Source organism: Armigeres subalbatus, chromosome 2, assembly GCF_024139115.2.
Source record: "Armigeres subalbatus isolate Guangzhou_Male chromosome 2, GZ_Asu_2, whole genome shotgun sequence".
Classification (NCBI taxonomy): Eukaryota; Metazoa; Arthropoda; class Insecta; order Diptera; family Culicidae; genus Armigeres; species Armigeres subalbatus.
Window position 1 is genome coordinate 90,075,278 of NC_085140.1, and position 19,114 is coordinate 90,094,391.

At 46.0% G+C, this 19,114-nt stretch overlaps 2 protein-coding genes across 2 annotated transcripts in view; one reads left to right on the plus strand and one right to left on the minus strand.

Moving 5' to 3' along the window:
* Window positions 1-19,114, minus strand: part of LOC134209849 (zwei Ig domain protein zig-8-like) — a 374,125-nt gene that overhangs the window by 231,996 nt on the left and 123,015 nt on the right. The window lies entirely within an intron of this gene.
* LOC134209085 (uncharacterized) lies at window positions 738-3,644 on the plus strand. Its single transcript, XM_062685064.1, has one exon. It carries the CDS (start codon window positions 738-740, stop codon window positions 3,642-3,644), a length of 2,907 nt encoding a protein of 968 aa, XP_062541048.1.

The window sequence follows — 19,114 nt, forward strand, 5'->3', positions numbered from 1 at the left end:
AGCGGCATACAAGACACTAGCTGATTGGCCCACCAATTGGTAAGCAGAGAAGATTCAAAATAAGGTATTAAAGAAAAGTGCATTCGCTCGCAGAGCATTCAGTCTTTTTTATACCATCACTAGAAATTCGCGGTTATTTGAAAAGATCGTTTTCTTACTTATTGCACTTAGCCGAAGCAAACAGCCTTTTTCAAGGCTCTAAGAGTTAAAAATAATGTTCTCCTTCAGTCGCTATCGCACGGATTAGAAGGCTCTTCAGTGGAAGGGCTGAGATACAGTCTACATCCCCTGCTGAGCCAACTTGTGGTTTATTTCAGGCAGTCCTTCAGTGGGAAGGTTGCCACTGTCGAGGCTAATATTTCGTGACCGGACAGATACTTCCTGATTTTTTTTTGATGATTCTTGTTCGAGGTAGATTTGATTTCTGTGTCGGTTTGATGAGAAGATTTTGCCAAGGAATGGTATGCAACGCCGATTATTTATCCAAAATAGTTGATGTGAGAAATTTGGACATATTATGTATCTTAAAGGCATGGTCAAGTCAAGTCCTACGTCCACTTAGCGGTTATGTCACAGACATTACCCACTGTTCGTTTTATAGCAGTTTTGTGAGTGCAAATGCTGCGTGTGGATTTTCTCATGTAGAAAATATTATCAGACTCCAGGAATCCTTGAAGGGTCCGGCGCGGGAAGCTGTGATAACGAAGCTTATGTTCCCGAATAGCGTCCCATCGATTATGGAGACTCTGCGGCGGTTATACGGACGACCGGAATTGCTGGAGAAGAACCTGTTGGGAAAAGTTCGTCGCCTAGAACCACCGAAACCAGAACGACTCGATACGTTGATAAACTTCGGCATGGCTGTCCAGCAGTTATGTGACCACCTTGAGGCTGTATTATCACGGCAATCAGAATGTAAGTCGCGATTCCACTGCAGTGTTGGAGATTGTCGTCAGCGACACCACCCCCTACTGCATCCAATTGAATCGAGTCCTGCCACCAGAGCGCAAGTTCAAGCGCACACCAGTGTGCGTAGATCTGTGTTATTCCGTATAGTGCCGATCACATTGTACTACGGTGATCGAAGCTTTGACACGTATGGATTTCTGGATGAAGGATCTTCTTTTGCCTTGGTAGAAGTTAGCGTTGCACACAAGCTCGGAGTCGTGGGAGTGCCTGAACCATTGGAGTTAGCATGGACATCAAATGTGGTTCGCAAAGAAAAGTCATCGCTGCGAATCGACTTGATGAATTCGGGACGAGGAGAAACCGAACGCTTCAAATTGTCATCGGCACATACCGTGAATGCCCTGAGCCTGCCTAAACAGAGCTTGCCGTTCCACGAAATGGCAGAAAGGTTAACACACCTTCATGATCTACCAATACTCTCATATGTGGACGCTGAACCGAAAGAACTGATCGGGCTGCAGAACTTGGAGCTCTTCGTACCATTGGAGAATCGCATTGGTCAACCTGGCGAGCCTATAGCAGAGACCAATCGTTTTGTAGGGCACGTACGCAGGTACGATGGAGATCGGGAGCTTAACGAAATAATACGTCAGCGATTCGCTCTCGAAGACATTGAGGCATGTGCTATGCTACTAGAGTCAGCTAAGGTGAAGCGAGCTCGAGAGTTACTGGAGCAAACTACATCGCGAAAGGATTGTAGATTTGTCACTGGATTGTTGTGGAAGGAAGACCACGTACGGCTCCCAAATAGTCTACCGATGGCGTTGAGGAGGATGAAAAGCCTCGAAGCGAAGTTGGCAAGAGATCCAGACCTGCGAGACAACGTGCACCATCAGATCCAAGAATACATCGAAAAATACTATGCACTAGCTGTGGCTGATCCTAATAGGATATGGTACCTTCCTCTCAACGTGGTAACGCATCCGAAGAAGCCTGAAAAGAAGCGACTGGTGTGGGACGCAGCGGCACAAGTAAATGGCGTGTCACTTAATTCCCTGCTACTAAAGGGGCCGGACCTACTAGTTCAGTTGTTACATGTGATCAGTAAGTTCCGGGAACGGCGCGTTGGATTTGGCGGCGATATCGAGAAGATGTTCCACCAGCTTACAATGATCCCTGCAGACATGCATTCGCAACGATTCCTGTTTCGTTTCCCCAGTCGACCTCTGGATACCTACCTGATGACGTTCGCTACCTTTGGGAGCAACATGCTCTCCATGCTCCGCGCAGTACGTGATGCAGCAGAAGCTATAAAGCAGAAAACCTATATGGACGATTACTTCGACAGCGCGGATACGTCTCAAGAAGCAGCTGAACGAGCTCAACAAGTGAAGTTCATCCATTCGCAAGCTGGGTTCAACATGCGTAGCTGGGTCAGCAATAGTGTTGAAGTGTTGCACAGTCTGGGAGAAACCCCCAAACAATCACTGCGGCCGCTGTCTAGCAATCAAAGCGAGGATCGAGAACGCGTTCTTGGTATGCTCTGGGATCCGATCAACGACTGCTTCCTGTTCTCCGACAACTGGCAGGAAGAATTGACTCCGTACGTATGTGAAAACCGTCGGCCAACCAAACGAATAGCACTGCGCTGTATTATGAGTCTCTTTGACCCATTGGGGCTCATGGCACCACTCCTCATACACGGACGAATGCTGATTCAGGACATGTGGCGTTCAGGAATGGCGTGGGATGAAGACGTACCGGATGAAGTAATTAGAAAATGGCAGCAATGGACTGGGCTGCTCCCAATGGCATACCAACTGAAGATCCCGAGATGCTACTTCGGAGACGCAGACCCGTGCTCATATCGAACTCTGCAGCTACACGTGTTCATGTTCACAGATGCGAGCGAAAATGGATTTGGATGTGCTGCTTACTTCAGAATAGTCGAGAAGCAAGGTAGCGCCTTTGAAATACCAATCTATTGCACGGTTGGAACTACAGGGGCACTTATAGGCGCGCGGTTGATGAATAGTGTTTGCGAAAGCCATACGCTGAAGATCGACCAGAAATTTTTGTGGACTGATTCCAGCACCGTTCTTGCCTGGATTCGTTCCGAACACCGGAGATACAAACAATACGTTGCACACAGATTTGGAGAGATACTGACGCTGTCGGAACCGGAAAACTGGCGATGGGTACCATCGAAAGAGAACGTGGCAAACTGCTTGACCAAGTGGACTAAAGACACAGAACCGAGCTATAGCGGTAAATGGTTGAATGGCCCTTCGTTCCTGTATCACCTGGAAAGAGAATGGCCGGAACAGCGACATTCAGCAGAAACCAACGAAGAACTCAGAAGTCACGTGCTGTTGCACCGTGTTACTATACCCAAGAATCTTGTGGAGGCTGGCCGAATCCCGAAATGGAATGTGTTAGTGCGAACGATTGCATTTGTCCATCGCTTCATCACTAACTGTAGACGTCGCCTGCAGGGTCATCCGATAGAAACAGTTGGGGCAACGGCTGCCCAGGAGAAACTGCTCATCAAGCCGATACCTGCGAAGTTGATACCGCTATGCCAACAGGAGTATGTGAAGGCGGAAATGTGCTTGTGGCCCGATGCTCAAAGTGAGTCCTATCCCGACGAAATGCGAGTGTTGCTGAACAATTGGAACAAACCAACGGAAGAGCTACTCAACGTAGAAAAATCAAGCGTACGTGAAGCCGTTTAGTTACGTCGGAATAGACTATCTGGGTCCTCTGGAAGTCACTGTGGGACGGCTTAGAGAGAAGCGGTATATCGTCGTATTCACCTGCCTGTTTGTGCGGGCTATTCATCTGGAACTGGCGTATAGTTTGACGACCGACTCGTGTATCATGGCAAGCCGAAGATTCACCTGCAAATGGGCTCTCCAGTGGAGATCTTCACTGACAACGGCACCAATTTTGTGGGCGCCAACCGAAAATTGAAGGAGCAGATCAAGAGGATTAACGACGAGTGTGGCGAAACCTTCACGGACGCGCGGACAAAATGGTCCTTCAATCCCCCCGCTGTTTAAAAATACTTAGATGCGTAAAAAATATGAGTTATTTGAGCGAATCAAAATCTGAAGTTCAGTCGTCCAAACCACAATTTCGTTTATCCGTTGGAAAAAAATACAAATGTCCATTTAAAAATCACATAAAATATCACCCTCTCCGATCGCGTGGGAAACTTTCAAAAAAATCCAAAAATGACAAAACCAACAAAGGTTCATCTGTATAAAGTTGACATGGAAGCTTCCCCCGTGTCATGAGCCTCATTTGAATCAATTCACCTTATCCTTCTTCAATCGTTATAATCTCGCAAGACAATCATAAAATATCGCATTTTGGCAACGGACAGCGGCGGTCGTCCCTCGTCACCGTGGACGTGTTCAGATTAACAGTCCCTGTAGGGACGTCTGCTCGTTATCATCATTTGGAAGCCAAAATTCGATAAAGTCCCGTTTTTGTGTCCCGACATCGCACCGCTCTGACTGTCATCGTTTCAAAACGTTCAATGTTCTCTCCATTAAATGCAACGGTACCTACACAGAGTGTCAACAAACATTTCCAGACTCTTGTTGGTGCTTTTTTCCCCAGCGCAAACACTGTCTAAGTTTTCCCTTTATCTCGCACTGACTGGTGAAAGCGACCTAATGCCCACCCTATCGGAAATCGGGGACCGTTGTTCAACAAACGATAAGGAATTATTCATACAGCAACAACCGGACCGGAGCAGTGGACTGAGCTGGCTCCGGGATCCCACAACGAAGGAAAGCTCATCAGGATAGGAAAAGCCGGGCAATCCTTTCACTCCTTTGTTTAGAGATGGGCCATACGTTTTTGGAAGGTCTCTGCTTTTAGCGGAAAAGCTCTTTTTGCAGGTTGTCTGTCGGGAACAAAACAAACAATACGGCGAACCGGGCGACTGAACTGAGACCAATTTGGCCCACATTTAGTATCTAGGAAATGCCAAACAAGGGCCGCGCGTTATAGTCGGCAATAGCGATGATTAGGACGACGACGACGACGTTCGCCATCGAGGAAGGTTCCGCACCACTCAAGAACTTATCCCTATATTGAGCTTCGTATTTTACTGCCCAATTAAAGCGGTTCTGCGGGGAGTAGCTTAGCCCGGAATCCTGTTCTTTATGGCCTATCCGATAAAGTTTGATAATCGTAAAGTAGATGCCGTAACCTGGTCGTAATTTATGTCGATTTGTGTTAGACAACGTGTCCATGTCCATGGCGCCACGCAAGGTTCACTTATGGTTGAAGTGTTGAAGGCAAAAGTTATGATTGTTTACTCCGTGATTTGGTGGTTGGATGACTGGATTAAAGTGAACACAATTTGCCATGTGGTAGATGCGAGAGGAATGTATGTGATATAAAAAGTGTGATTAGAAATATTTTGTTTCTGAAAAACCCTTATCAATCAGTGGTGTTTGTCTAGTCCTAGAATGCAGAATACGACTCAATTACAAATTCATCGGATATGGCGTCACGAATCTTAACGAGGGTTTTCCTAGTAGTTAATCCAGTTGACGATTCACGACGTCGCAGACCAAAGCAGCTCAGTTTAAAGACGTGGAAAGCGGAACACGTTATCAAATGCCGTAGAAAAATAACGGCTTGTTGTCGACTCTCGATGCTTGCATCACCAGTAGGTAAAATCCACGAGGGAGTTCTAATCTACCGGATTCAATGCCTTGATATAGCTCATAACACAAAAGACTTTTGAGCCCTTTGGACAAACAATTTAAAATTTAGCAATTCAAGATCGATAATTTGTCACGCTTTGAATGTTGTCGCATTTGATAATTGACTACAAAGTGCTTAATCATAGTGCTTAATATGATGAGTCCGAAAAAGTGTCAACATAGTTCCTTGTGCGGAATTCAGAATTCCTGGAATAATAACCTTTAATAAGATTTACATAGGCTGGCGGTTGTGATCCACCACTTTGGGAAACTATACTCTATATGGATGGATGATTTTCCGATTAAATTCCTGGATGAGTTCCCGATGGAATTTCTTGGGAAATTTCCAACGGCATTACTGAGAAAATTACCAACGCAATTTCTTTTAAATAGATATCAGTAGGTCTGACATATATATACTACTAAAGTAAAAAGATCATATGGAGTTTGTTGCTATGTTTTTAAAGCCACTCCAAACTCCTGTAATTAAACTTTTTTGATTGGCATCTCATGAAATAAGAAAGCCCACTTTTCGTAGCTTTGCAATCGCAACAGATTTTTTTAAAATACATTTGGCTCCTTTGCACAAAGATGCCGTGACGATATAACATTGTTTCTCTCCAAGACAGAAAAAAAAGTTTAATTTTGTTTCGCTGTGTCATGCTTGATGTTCCGTTACGAGCTTGATGCGTAAAATGAGTGTTTATTCAATTAGAAATAATTCCAACTTCCAAAATATTCGTCGTTGCAAAAAAAAGATTAACTCACCTGCTCCGGATTTGTCTTTCTAGAGTTGAGTATCGCTTTCATCTAAACTTTTCAGCGTTACAATGAACTGAAACTAGATTCCTGGGAAAACAGTAGAATTCTGTCGAATTCAACTTTTTATATAGCGAACTCAACTTTTTTTTTTATAAAAGTTCAATTCGACCGAAATATGGCCCATAAATAATTCTATTCAGTTCGACGAATTAACATGATGTATACGTGTATGTATTCGTTTGTATAAATGTGTATAGACATCATCTCAATTCACCAAACTGATCCAAATTGCATTTAAACCTTGATGTTAGGGTGATTCTATAAAAAGTTCATTTATACAGTGAAGGTATATCCATTCTTCACAACTCCGTTGTTGTAGAAAGGCAAAAATCACAAAAATGTCTACCAATCTTGTCCAAGTTGAAATCTGCGTTCATTTCAGCCATCCTAACAGCGAAAATAAAGAATGCTCAGAAACAAGTCAACCGAGACATCCAACCCTTCTCGCCGCTTTCGGCGCACGTAGCCGCCCGGTCTGACTTTCAACATGGCACGGCGCGGCGGTGAACGTCTACCATAATGTAATTTGGTCTCGTAAATTGAAAACAAAGCGTTGTGGGACTGTTGTGCGGCGAGATCTGGAAATTGTAAACATTCATGAGGACACGACGTCGCGCCACTGCGGGTGCCACTGGATCCAAGTTGGTTATTGTAGTGGGCAGCCAATCCATACCCATCTGGATCCGCTAGAACAGGGCATCAATCAATAATCCCGTTGATCCGTTACCGGAACAGAGGATTATCTTCGACGATTCTTTTTTTTTTCGTTGGCGACTTAACGAGATTAACTCATTCCATTTGTCGTGTTCATTATTCTTGTCAATGCATTGCAAATCTTTCTACAAACAATAGAACCGCAATTGGGTGATAATTGAGCTTTATGGTCCTTACTCGTCGACGGCACTTTCAAATATCGAAGTTTCGTGCATCTACGGGACATTTGGGACCAAAAGCTAAATTATAAAAAAAACAGGGAGATTTGCATCCCCCAGAACACTAAAATCATCAAAATTTCAAATTTTTCAAAAATTCCCCTTGTCACTTTGGACATCTAATTATTCCACTACGGCAGCGATTCTCAACCTTTTTCTTGAGAGGTACCCCTTTGAACTTTTGCATTAATTGAGTACCCCCTATTTTTTGCTGTAAATGAAAATAAGCGTAACCCACGAGATCCTTGAAAAATGGACCTGAAAACTAAGGGGCCATACACTAATTACGTAAGCCTTTTTTCTGGGTTTTTCAACCCCCCTCTCCCCATGTAAGAGATTTTCATTATTCCGTGAAACTTTCCAATTAAAATAAGTTTATACATCAAGCTTCCGAATATCTTGAAAATAGGCTTCCGAGCCTCTTGAAGGAAGGTTTCTGAACCTCTTGAAGGGAGGGTTCCGAGGCTTTTTAAAGGCAGCTTTTCAGCTGCTTAAAATGAGGCTTCTGAATATCTTGAAAGGACGCCTCTGAGCTTCTTTAAAGTAACCTAATTCCGAGCCCTTTAGAAGGGAGGTTGCCAAACCTCTTGGAAGGGGGCTTTCGAACCTCTTGAAAAGAGTTTCCGAATCTATAAAAATTTTAATTCGCGCCTCTTGATAGGGGACTTCCGAGGCTCTTTAATGGCGACTTTTGAGCCACTTAAAAGGAAACTTCCTAGAATGTTGAAAGGACGCTTCTCTTGAAAGTCTTGAAAGTCTCTTGAAAGAAGAATTCCTAGCTTCTTGATGGGAGGCTTCCCAGCCACTTGAAAGAAGACTTACGGGCTTCTTGTAAGGAGGCTTCCGGGCCTCTTGAAAGGAGGCTTCCGGGCCTCTTGAAAGGAGGCTTCCGGGCCTCTTGAGAGGAGGTTTCCGGGCCTCTTGAAAGGAGGCTTCCGGGCCTCTAGAAAGGAGGCTTCCGGGCCTCTTGAAAGGAGGCTTCCGGGCCTCTTGAAAGGAGGCTTCCGGGCCTCTTGAAAGGAGGCCTGGGCCCTCTTGAAAGGAGGCTTCGGGCCTCTTGAAAGGAGGCTTCAGGCCTCTTGAAAGGAGGCTTCCGGGCCTCTTGAAAGGAGGCTTCCGGGCCTCTTGAAAGGAGGCTTCGGGCCTCTTGAAAGGAGGCTTCTGGCCTCTTGAAAGGAGGCTTCCGGGCCTCTTGAAAGGAGGCTTCGGGCCTCTTGAAAGGAGCTTCGGGCCTCTTGAAAGGAGGCTTCCGGGCCTCTTGAAAGGAGGTTTCCGGGCCTCTTGAAAGGAGGCTTCAGGCCTCTTGAAAGGAGGCTCTGGCCTCTTGAAAGGAGGCTTTCGGGCCTCTTGAAAGGAGGCTTCGGGCCTCTTGAAAAGAGGCTTTCCAGGCCTCTTGAAAGGAGGCCTGGCCTCTTGAAAGGAGGCTTCGGGCTTCTTGAAAGGAGGTTTCCTCTTGAAAGGAGGCTTCCGGGCCTCTTGAAAGGAGGCTTCCGGGCCTCTGGAACGGAGGCTCCGGGCCTCTTGAAAGGAGGCTCTGGGCCTCTTGAAAGGAGGCTTCGGGCCTCTTGAAAGGAGGCTTCCGGGCCTCTTGAAAGGAGGCTTCTGGGCCTCTTGAAAGGAGGCTTCCGGGCCTCTTGAAAGGAGGCTTCCGGGCCTCTTGAAAGGAGGCTTCCGGGCCTCTTGAAAGGAGGCTTCCGGGCCTCTTGAAAGGAGGCTTCCGGGCCTCTTGAAAGGAGGCTTCCGGGCCTCTTGAAAGGAGGCTTCCGGGCCTCTTGAAAGGAGGCTTCCGGGCCTCTTGAAAGGAGGCTTCCGGGCCTCTTGAAAGCAGAGATGCATCCTGAACAGAACATGAGCCAAGAGCGCGCCTTGATGTTCTTAGTTTTGAACTCTGAACACAGTTCAGTGTGCACTGGGTTGGTATGCAAGCAAAACGATCGTGGTAACTAAGATTCCTTAGATTTGGAACTATGCAAAAACATATGAGCATGCTTGATTTCTATCCGTTAGATGCCCACGTGTTCCGTTACTGACCGAAAAATGTGTAGCATGCCGTCGCTTGAATTTGTTTTCCTAGGATACAAGTTGCTAAGTTAGGTCAGTGCTCTTGAACAGTGTGCAGTGTTCAGAACGTTTTGAACACGAACACGCGTTCTCGTGTTCAGATGCATTTCTGCTTGAAAGGAGGCTTCCGGGCCTCTTGAAAGGAGGCTTCCGGGCCTCTTGAAAGGAGGCTTCCGGGCCTCTTGAAAGGAGGCTTCCGGGCCTCTTGAAAGGAGGCTTCCGGGCCTCTTGAAAGGAGGCTTCCGGGCCTCTTGAAAGGAGGCTTCCGGGCCTCTTGAAAGGAGGCTTCCGGGCCTCTTGAAAGGAGGCTTCCGGGCCTCTTGAAAGGAGCCTTTCGGGCCTCTTGAAAGGAGACTTCCGGGCCTCTTGAAAGGAGACTTCCAGACCTCTTGAAAAGAGACTTCAGGGCCTCTTGAAAAGAGGCTTCCGGGCCTCTTGAAAGTAGGCTTCCGGGACTCTTGAAAGGAGGACCTCTGGACCTCTTGAAAGGAGACTTCCGGGCCTCTTGAAAGGAGGCTTCCGGCCTCTTGAAAGGAGGCTTCCGGGCCTCTTGAAAGGAGGCTTCCGGGCCTCTTGAAAGGAGGCTTCCGGGCCTCTTGAAAGGAGGCTTCCGGGCCTCTTGAAAGGAGGCTTCCGGGCCTCTTGAAAGGAGGCTTCCGGGCCTCTTGAAAGGAGGCTTCCGGGCCTCTTGAAAGGAGGCCCCCGGGCCTCTTGAAAGGAGGCTTCCGGGCCTCTTGAAAGGAGGCTTCCGGGCCTCTTGAAAGGAGGCTTCCGGGCCTCTTGAAAGGAGGCTTCGGAGCCGCTTGAAAGGGGGCTTCCGAGCCGCTAGAAAGAAGGAGACCGGGGCTCTTGAAAGCAGGCTTCCGGGCCTCTTGAAAGGAGGCTTCCGGGCCTCTTGAAAGGAGGCTTCCGGGCCTCTTGAAAGGAGGCTTCCGGGCCTCTTGAAAGGAGGCTTCCGGGCCTCTTGAAAGGAGGCTTCCGGGCCTCTTGAAAGGAGGCTTCCGGGCCTCTTGAAAGGAGGCTTCCGGGCCTCTTGAAAGGAGGCTTCCGGACCTCTTGAAAATAATCTTTTGAACCTTTTGAAAAAGGGCTTTAAACCCTCTTGAAAGAAGTCTTCCGAACCTCAGGAAATGAGTCCTTCGAACCTCTTGAAATGAGGCTTCCGAGTATCTTGATAGGAATCTTCCGAGCTGCTTGAAAGAACATAGCACATAGTTTTGAATCAATCCGAACAATTTGAACAATCCGACCACTACCTCGTCGCAGTATGTCTGCGCTCAAAACTCTCGATGGTGATCAACACGCGTCGGAGTCGTCCGCCGCGGCTTAACATTGGGCGGCTACAAGACGGTAGACTAGCCCAAGACTACGCGCAGCAGCTGGAAGTGGCACTCCCAACGGAAGAGCAGCTAGGCGCAGTATCTCTTGAAGATGGCTGGAGAGAAATTCGATCCGCCATTGGAAGCATCGCAACCGCTGGACTAGGCACGGTGGCTCCGGATCAGAGAAACGATTAGTATGACGGCGAATGTGAGCAGTTAGTTGAGGAGAAGAACGCAGCATGGGCGAGATTGCTGCAACACCGTACGAGGGCGAACGAGGCACGATACAAACGGGCGCGGAACAGACAAAACTCGATTTTCCGGAGGAAAAAGCGCCAGCAGGAAGATCGAAACCATGAAGAGAAGGAGGAACTGTACCGCGCTAATAAAGCACGAAAGTTCTATGAGAAGTTGACCCGTTCACGTAAGGGCCACGTGCCACAGCCCGATATGTGTAAGGACATAAACGGGAACCTTCTTACGAACGAGCGTGAGGTGATCCAAAGGTGGCGGCAGCACTACGAAGAGCACCTGAATAGCGATATGGGCACGCGCGCAGGACATGCGACTTCCCGAGCAACACACATGTTGTAAATCAGTCTATTATACTCATATAAGACTAAATTTGGTCATATATGAGTTATATCAACCAAATCAACGTGAATTGTGCTGCTAGGGTTCCGGCTCCGAATCTCCAGGAAATCCAGGAGGAGATCGGCCGGCTGAAAAACAACAAAGCCCCTGGAGTTGACCAACTACCAGGAGAGCTGTTTAAACACGGTGGTGAAGCACTGGCTAGAGCGCTGCACTGGGTGATTACCAAGGTTTGGGAGGATGAGGTTCTGCCGCAGGAGTGGATGGAAGGTGTCGTGTGTCCCATCTACAAAAAGGGCGATAAGCTGGATTGTAGCAACTACCGCGCAATCACATTGCTGAACGCCGCCTACAAGGTACTCTCCCAAATTTTATGCCGCCGACTAACACCAATTGCAAGAGAGTTCGTGGGCAGTACCAGGCGGGATTTATGGGTGAACGCTCTACCACAGACCAGGTGTTCGCCATACGTCAGGTATTGCAGAAATGCCGCGAATACAACGTGCCCACACATCATCTATTTATCGACTTCAAAGCCGCATATGATACAATCGATCGGGCCCACTTATGGCAGCTAATGCACGAAAACTGATTTCCGGATAAACTGATACGGTTGATCAAGGCGACGATGAATCGGGTGATGTGCGTAGTCCGTGTTTAAAGGCATTCTCGAGTCCCTTCGAAACGCTTAGAGGGTTACGGCAAGGTGATGGTCTTTCGTGTCTGCTATTCAACATCGCTTTGGAGGGAGTAATACGAAGGGCAGGGATTGACACGAGTGGTACGATTTTCACGAAGTCCGTCCAGTTATTTGGTTTCGCCGACGACATTGATATCATGGCACGTAACTTTGAGAGGATGGAGGAAGCCTACATCAGACTGAAAAGCGAAGCTAAACGGATTGGACTAGTCATCAACACGTCGAAGACGAAGTACATGATAGGAAGAGGCTCAAGAGAGGTCAATGTGAGCCACCCACCACGAGTTTCTATCGGTGGTGACGAAATCGAGGTGGTTGAAGAATTCGTGTACTTGGGCTCACTGGTGACCGCCGATAACGATACCAGCAGAGAAATTCGGAGACGCATAGTGGCTGGAAATCGTACGTACTTTGGACTCCGCAAGACGCTCCGATCGAATAGAGTTCGCCGCCGTACCAAACTGATTATCCACAAAACAGGATAACAGGATGGACAACTGAAGTGTGGAGAAATTCAGTTTTAGCATGCATATATTTTAAACATTATCGAGATATGGGAGATAATATCCGAAAACAAATTTCTTCTGCGCTTCTCACAACAATGGACAAGATATAAAATTAATATCGACATTTTCTTTATCTAAAACAGCTATTTTCTGGCGATTTTAGAACAATATCTTTTTTCTACCGATTACTAGTATCGAAAATGAAATGATCCTAAAGCCAGTTCAATTAGATTGTGTATGAATTGAAGAAAATTGAAGTTTTTTCAAAAAGTGTTAATTAAGATGTCGTTTAAAACTGTTCTACATTAGAAACTAATCTGTGAATATGCAGTTTTCGGCTTTTTCAAAAGGATGGCGAGGGACACACCAATGTTGGTTTACAAGTTGCAAAAATGAGTTGCGAAATGAAATGAGAAAAAAAAGCAAATTTCAAAATTAAAGTTTTATTATTGACTAGATGTCATTCTTGTTAATACTATTATTACGTATAGACTGCAATGTTGAATATATGTATATCCTCTAACCTAAATCATTAACCAAGTATACGAAAGCAAACTCGCGGGACGGCGTCGCGAGGTGTATTGAGTTTGGAATAATAATAAACTATATTAACGATGTTTCTTATCATTTTGAGAATTGAAAAGCTGTTTCAACACTAATTAACTTAATACGCTTTAACTAAGCATTTTCTGGTAATAACGTTTCCAAATTTGTACCGATAAGGGGAAATATTGATTACATTTATTGTTCAAACAGCAAAACACTGATATTGTAATACTTCATTCAAAAGTTTGGTGTTACTGTAGTATGATAAATCGAAGTTTCATGTTCAAAATAATTAATAGTTAATTACAGAGTTTCAAAAGATTAATCGTATAATTATGTTTTTAATCAATTTTAATTAATAATTATATGATTTTATAATGAATGTGACCGACATTCATGAGTTGATATTGTAAAGAACAGTCGATTCATGGAAATATCGAGATGTGGAATAGAAAATCTTTGGGAGTTCTTTGGAGGGACCATCACAGTCACCCAGAAAATATTGTTTTCATATGATATAATTTGTTTCCATGAGCCGAAATCTAGTCATAGAACATCGACTCATGGAAGTTTGAAGTTTGTAATCATTTTTATATTCAATGAACCAATGGTCTATGTTAACTATTTGAGGCAACGAAGTTCGATTCTTTTATTTGACATTTTTCGCATAGTTATGCAGAAAGAAAGAGTTTAGCTCAATAACAGAGAGTTTTTTACTATGTGCGTCTTCTTCTTCTTCTGTATCTACAGTCGCGATTCGCTGGTTGGGCCACGACCTCGACTAAACTAACGAATTCGGTTTTTTAGTTGGGCCAAGTTATGTCCAGTGACGCACAATCCCGTTTTCCGTGTTAACATTGAATTTTGACGTTGATTTTTAGTTGGGCCATGACCCAACCAGCGGAGGCCCAATTAAAAAGTGACCCAAGTATTAAAATCTCAACCAGCGAATCCCGACTGTAGTGGGCTTGGTAGTCATATTGTTACCGCTTCTGCCTCATACGCCATGTTGTTTCCTTTTATATCCTATTTCTCCATCTTGATATTCTAGCAGTAATTGCTAGTACTATGAATAAACGAAAAGATAGTTTCCTACATCAAATTAAAATTCCATCAATTGCTTTCTCCTGCCACTCTACCAACTCGTTAACTAAGACGAACTTGTGCTACTCGAACCTTATCCAAAAATGTCAATGAATTCCGCATGAACTCGTGGCAAGTGCCATGTATATTCGGTTTGCAAAGGTTGGCTATTCAGAGTTGCATTGCTGCTTACTTTTCTAATTCACAGTGACCGGTTAACGGTGACATCAAGATCTACGAATACAAAACGAGCCGTCTTTCGTCAAGATCTAGCCGTTTTCGAGTTATGCGGATACGATTTAATTTTTATTATTTACATCAACATAAGCACTTTAAATCATCAATATGGAAGAATTGGATTACAAAACTATAAAACAATAAGAAAATTATTAAGCCTTTTTGTGGAATGTCTTTACCTGGCATGAGACGAATTTAGTACTATTCAATTTTATTCCACCACGTTGTAATCTAAAAAAAATATTCAGCTAATTTTGGTGTGAATAATAATCAGATAAACAGTAAAAATCGCGCGACCCCTTGCTAATTCAATACTGTTATACCATATCTTTTGACGTTTCGATGTTCCGTATAACACATTCAATCTGTTATAAGGGTACAACTTTTGCTACCCGAGTTACACATATGTTATGTGGTACCATCTATGGTGGGGTGCAGATGGCGGACGGTACGTGGAGGAGGCGAATGAACCACGAGTTGCATCAGCTGTTGGGAGAACCATCCATCGTTCACACTGCGAAAATCGGAAGACTGCGGTGGGCCGGGCACGTAGCCAGAATGTCGGACAGTAATCCGGTGAAAATGGTTCTCGACAACGATCCGACGGGAACAAGAAGGCGAGCTGCACAGCGGGCAAGGTGGATCGACCAGGTGGAGGACGACTTGCGGACCCTCCGCAGACTGCGTGGTTGGCGAAGTGCAGCCATGGACCGAGCTGAATGGAGAAGTCTTTTATGTGCAGCACAGGCCACTCCGACCTTAGTCTGATGATAAATAAACATAGTTTTGAAATTTCAACGACGTGTTAAATTGCAATGGATATTCAATTAAGTTTGACTGGATTTTACAAGCAAGAACTTTAGTTATTCTTGTATAATGTATTTCGATTTAAAACAACAATACGCTCATTTTCATACTCTAAAAATGTGCATGAAAATACATTTAAAACAACGACATATTTTTTTCTGTGAATGCTTCCGAGCTACTTGGAACGTGGCAACCGAGCTATTCGAAAAAAAGCCTTCATGCCTTTCAAACGGAGGCTTCCGAACCTTTAGACTCTAGATTTAGTTCAGAAGCATATTGTTAACATATTATTCAACATTTTGTTTCGATCAGGTAGATTGCATTGAAGAGTTTTTTTTTAATTTTTTAATTTGAAATTTTGTCCTTTTGATCTTTTGTTCCACAGCCTGTCATACACTGATTGTTGAAGGCAGGATTCAATTGATTTTGATTTATTGATCGCCATGCATATTATTTACAAGCTAAAGACAAAGTTATGAAATAAAAAAATGCACAAGTACCAAAACTGTATAAATTAGTTTTGATTGGAACTGTAATACGTCCGCCATTACGGATTTTTGCCCGAGGTACCCCCTGGGGGCAGCGAAGGTACCCCCAGGGGTACATGTACCCCAGGTTGAGAACCGCTGCACTACGGCATCAAATATCGTTCCAGTTTCATGCATCTAAAGGACATTTGGGACCAGTTTAGCTCGAACAAGCATTCAGTGTGGACGTGTTTTTTCGGAGCATTTTTTTTTTCCTTTTTCGGCGTGTTTTAACGTTTTTCGAGTGCGTTTCCCGGAATAAGTTTGTGATCGCGATCTGTCCAGTGCTGGTAGAACAACTTTCGGCGCCCACAGTGCGGAATCCGGTGCGACCGCCGGCGTTTCAGCGTTTCTGCACCTGTGACGTCATTCGGCGGGTGACGCTCAGTTTCGGCTGATAGGACGCGCGAAATTAAAATCGATAAAAGTGGTCTTCCCGTGGCCCGCCCTGCTCAGAAATCGGGTGGAGCACTCATGGCGGAGCGCCGCGTCGACTGACACAGGAATCGGACCTGCCGGTCAGCGGCGACCGCAGTTCCCGAATTTTGTGACGTCATTTGGTGACCCGGTAAGTGAGTTCGGTGGAGACGCAAGGTACTTTTCGCATACATAGTACTGTTCGTCGCGAAGTGTAAACCATCCGCATAGACATAGTGCTTTTCGGCGTGAAGTGTACTCACATCTCACAGCACATAGTGCTTTTCGTTCGCGCGTCGGTGAAATCGTTTCCCGTGAAGCTTCGTTTCGCGGAGTGAAGTTAAAAATCGGCTACTGCCGGTTGGTGGCGGGCGTGCGCCTACGATGGAGTTGGCCGCGGGCCACTCCTACCGCCTAGGGGGCCCCGACAATGGCAAGCAAATCGTCACAAATCGCCGGGACGGCGAGTACACTGGAAGACGATTACCCAGTTTCATGGACCCAGCTGATACGTACGGTCCATTGCAGATCGTGCGTCTGCAAGGCGTCGACAAACCATTACCTTCCAACCCTTTCTTGATCCGCCGCTCGGTTGAATCATATCTTGGCAGTACCATCGACGGCGCGGTTAAGGAAAATCGCGGAGCGTCATACGCTTTGAAGGTACGTAGTACAACGCAGTTCCAACGGTTGCTACGGATGACCAAGCTAAGCGATGAGACCCCCGTTTCCGTCATCGAGCATCCCACGCTCAACGTATCAAAATGTGTTGTGTCGTGCATCGACGCGGTAGATTTATCCGACGAATATCTCTTGTCGGAGCTCCGTGAACAGGGAGTTAAAGCGTCGCATCAAGCGTCGAGATGTTGATGGTAAGCTCGCTAACACACCAGCCATTGTCCTCACCCTCGCAGGTACCGAAATTCCCGAGCACATCCACTTCGGATGGTCTCGGTGCGCCACCAGGAATTATTATCCGAACCCCATGCGCTGCTACCGCTGCTGGGAGTTTGGCCACACCGGCAGAAGATGTACTAGTTCCGTGCAGATCTGCGGCAACTGCGGAGGGCACCACCAAGAGGAATCGCCCATGGCAACCGATGAAGTCAGTCCCGCAAGAACCCGCCAACCATGCCCAGATCAACAGCACTGCAAATTTTGTAAATGCAGCAACCACCCGACATCCAGCCGCAAGTGTCCCTTGTTCCTCAAGGAAGTTGAGGTCCAACGAGTCAAGGTCGACCGCGGCATTCCATACCCTCAAGCACGTAGAGAGGTGGAAACACTTTCCGGTTCCGGTCAAACTGGCACCTTTGCCAGAATCACCAGCTCGAGCAAGGACCAGGAGATACAGGAACTGAGGAAGAAAGTTAGCGAGCTACAAGCTGCAGCAAAGCCCAAATCTGCAAGCGTCGGGAATCGTCTGGAGAGGGTTCAAACGAATGGTACCATTGAGGATCTGGTTGATAAGGTGGCGTCTCTGACCGAAACAATAAACAAGCTCCAAGATTCGCTTTCGGTCAAAGACAAGATAATCGAGAAGCAATTATTGTAAGATTTTAATACAATAATGATTAATGATCAAATACCACGAAAAATGGAGATAGACGAAAAAGAGAACGTTATTTTTGGCAACCGACCCGGCAACGAAATAAGGACTATAATTGGAAACTTGGTACCTGGAATGTCAGGACCCTAAATGAAACTTGGACGAGTGAGCCTTCTGGCTCGTGAACTGCAGAAGGTTGGAGTGAACGTGGCCGCTATTCAAGAAGTCCGATGGCCCAGATCCGGAGAACGTGAATTCCGAGCCGTGGACCCCACGACCAACACTGCATTCAAGTATAACATCTATCACAGCGGCGGAAATGCGGTGGAAACCCATTAGCGAACGAATCTGTGTGTTGAGGATACGGATATAAATTCTTCAATTACAGCCTAATCAACGTTTACGCACCGACAAACGATAAATCCGACGACGTGAAGAACACGTTTTATGAATGTCTTGATAAAGCCTATGGAGAGTGCCCAAAGCATGACGTGAAAATTGTTATCGGAGACGCTAACGCTCAGGTCGGTAGAGAGGACTTTTTCCGTCCCATAATCGATAGGGAGAGCCTTCACTCCGCTACCAATGACAACGGCCTACGGTTAGTAAATTTTACTGCTGCCAGAGGGATGGCCATCAGTAGCACCTACTTTGCATGAAAGAATATCCGAAAGCACACCTGGAGACACCCAAATGGTAAAACTTGCAACCAGATAGACCATGTTCTGGTGGATGGGCGCCATTTCTCGGATGTTATCGATGTATGGACATTCAGAGGTCCAAACATTGACTATGATCACTACCTCGTTGTCAGTAAAATTTGATCACGGTTGTCAACTGTATCGAAAGAAAAATGACAGCGAACGATGCGTTACAATATCCAGCGATTATCGGCGGAAGGAGTATCGGCTGAGTACCGCCAGAAGCTCGACGAACGGATAAGTTCAATCAACGTTAGCGACAACATCAACGGTCTATGGGAGTCGATCCATGAAGCGGTGAGCACAACAGCACGAGGAGTGCTAGGTACTGCACAGAGGCGACCCAGGACGGGTAGGTTCGATGTGGAGAGTGACAGACGAGATGAACGTTGCCAGAAGCCGGATGTTGGTGTCGGGTACCCGATCGAATAGAAATCGGTACAAGGAAGCAAGAGCAGCTGAAAAACGAACCCACCATAGGAAGAAAAAAGAGTACGAAGAACAAGTTATTAGTGAGGCGCAGCAAAAAAAGAGGCAGAACGATATGCGGAGGTTTTATGAGTCTGTCAATGCTGTGCGGAGAAAAACAGCGCCATCTCCCGTCATGTGCAACGACCAACAAGGGAATTTGCTGACAGATAAAACTGAAGTGGCTGCCAGGTGGAAGCAACACT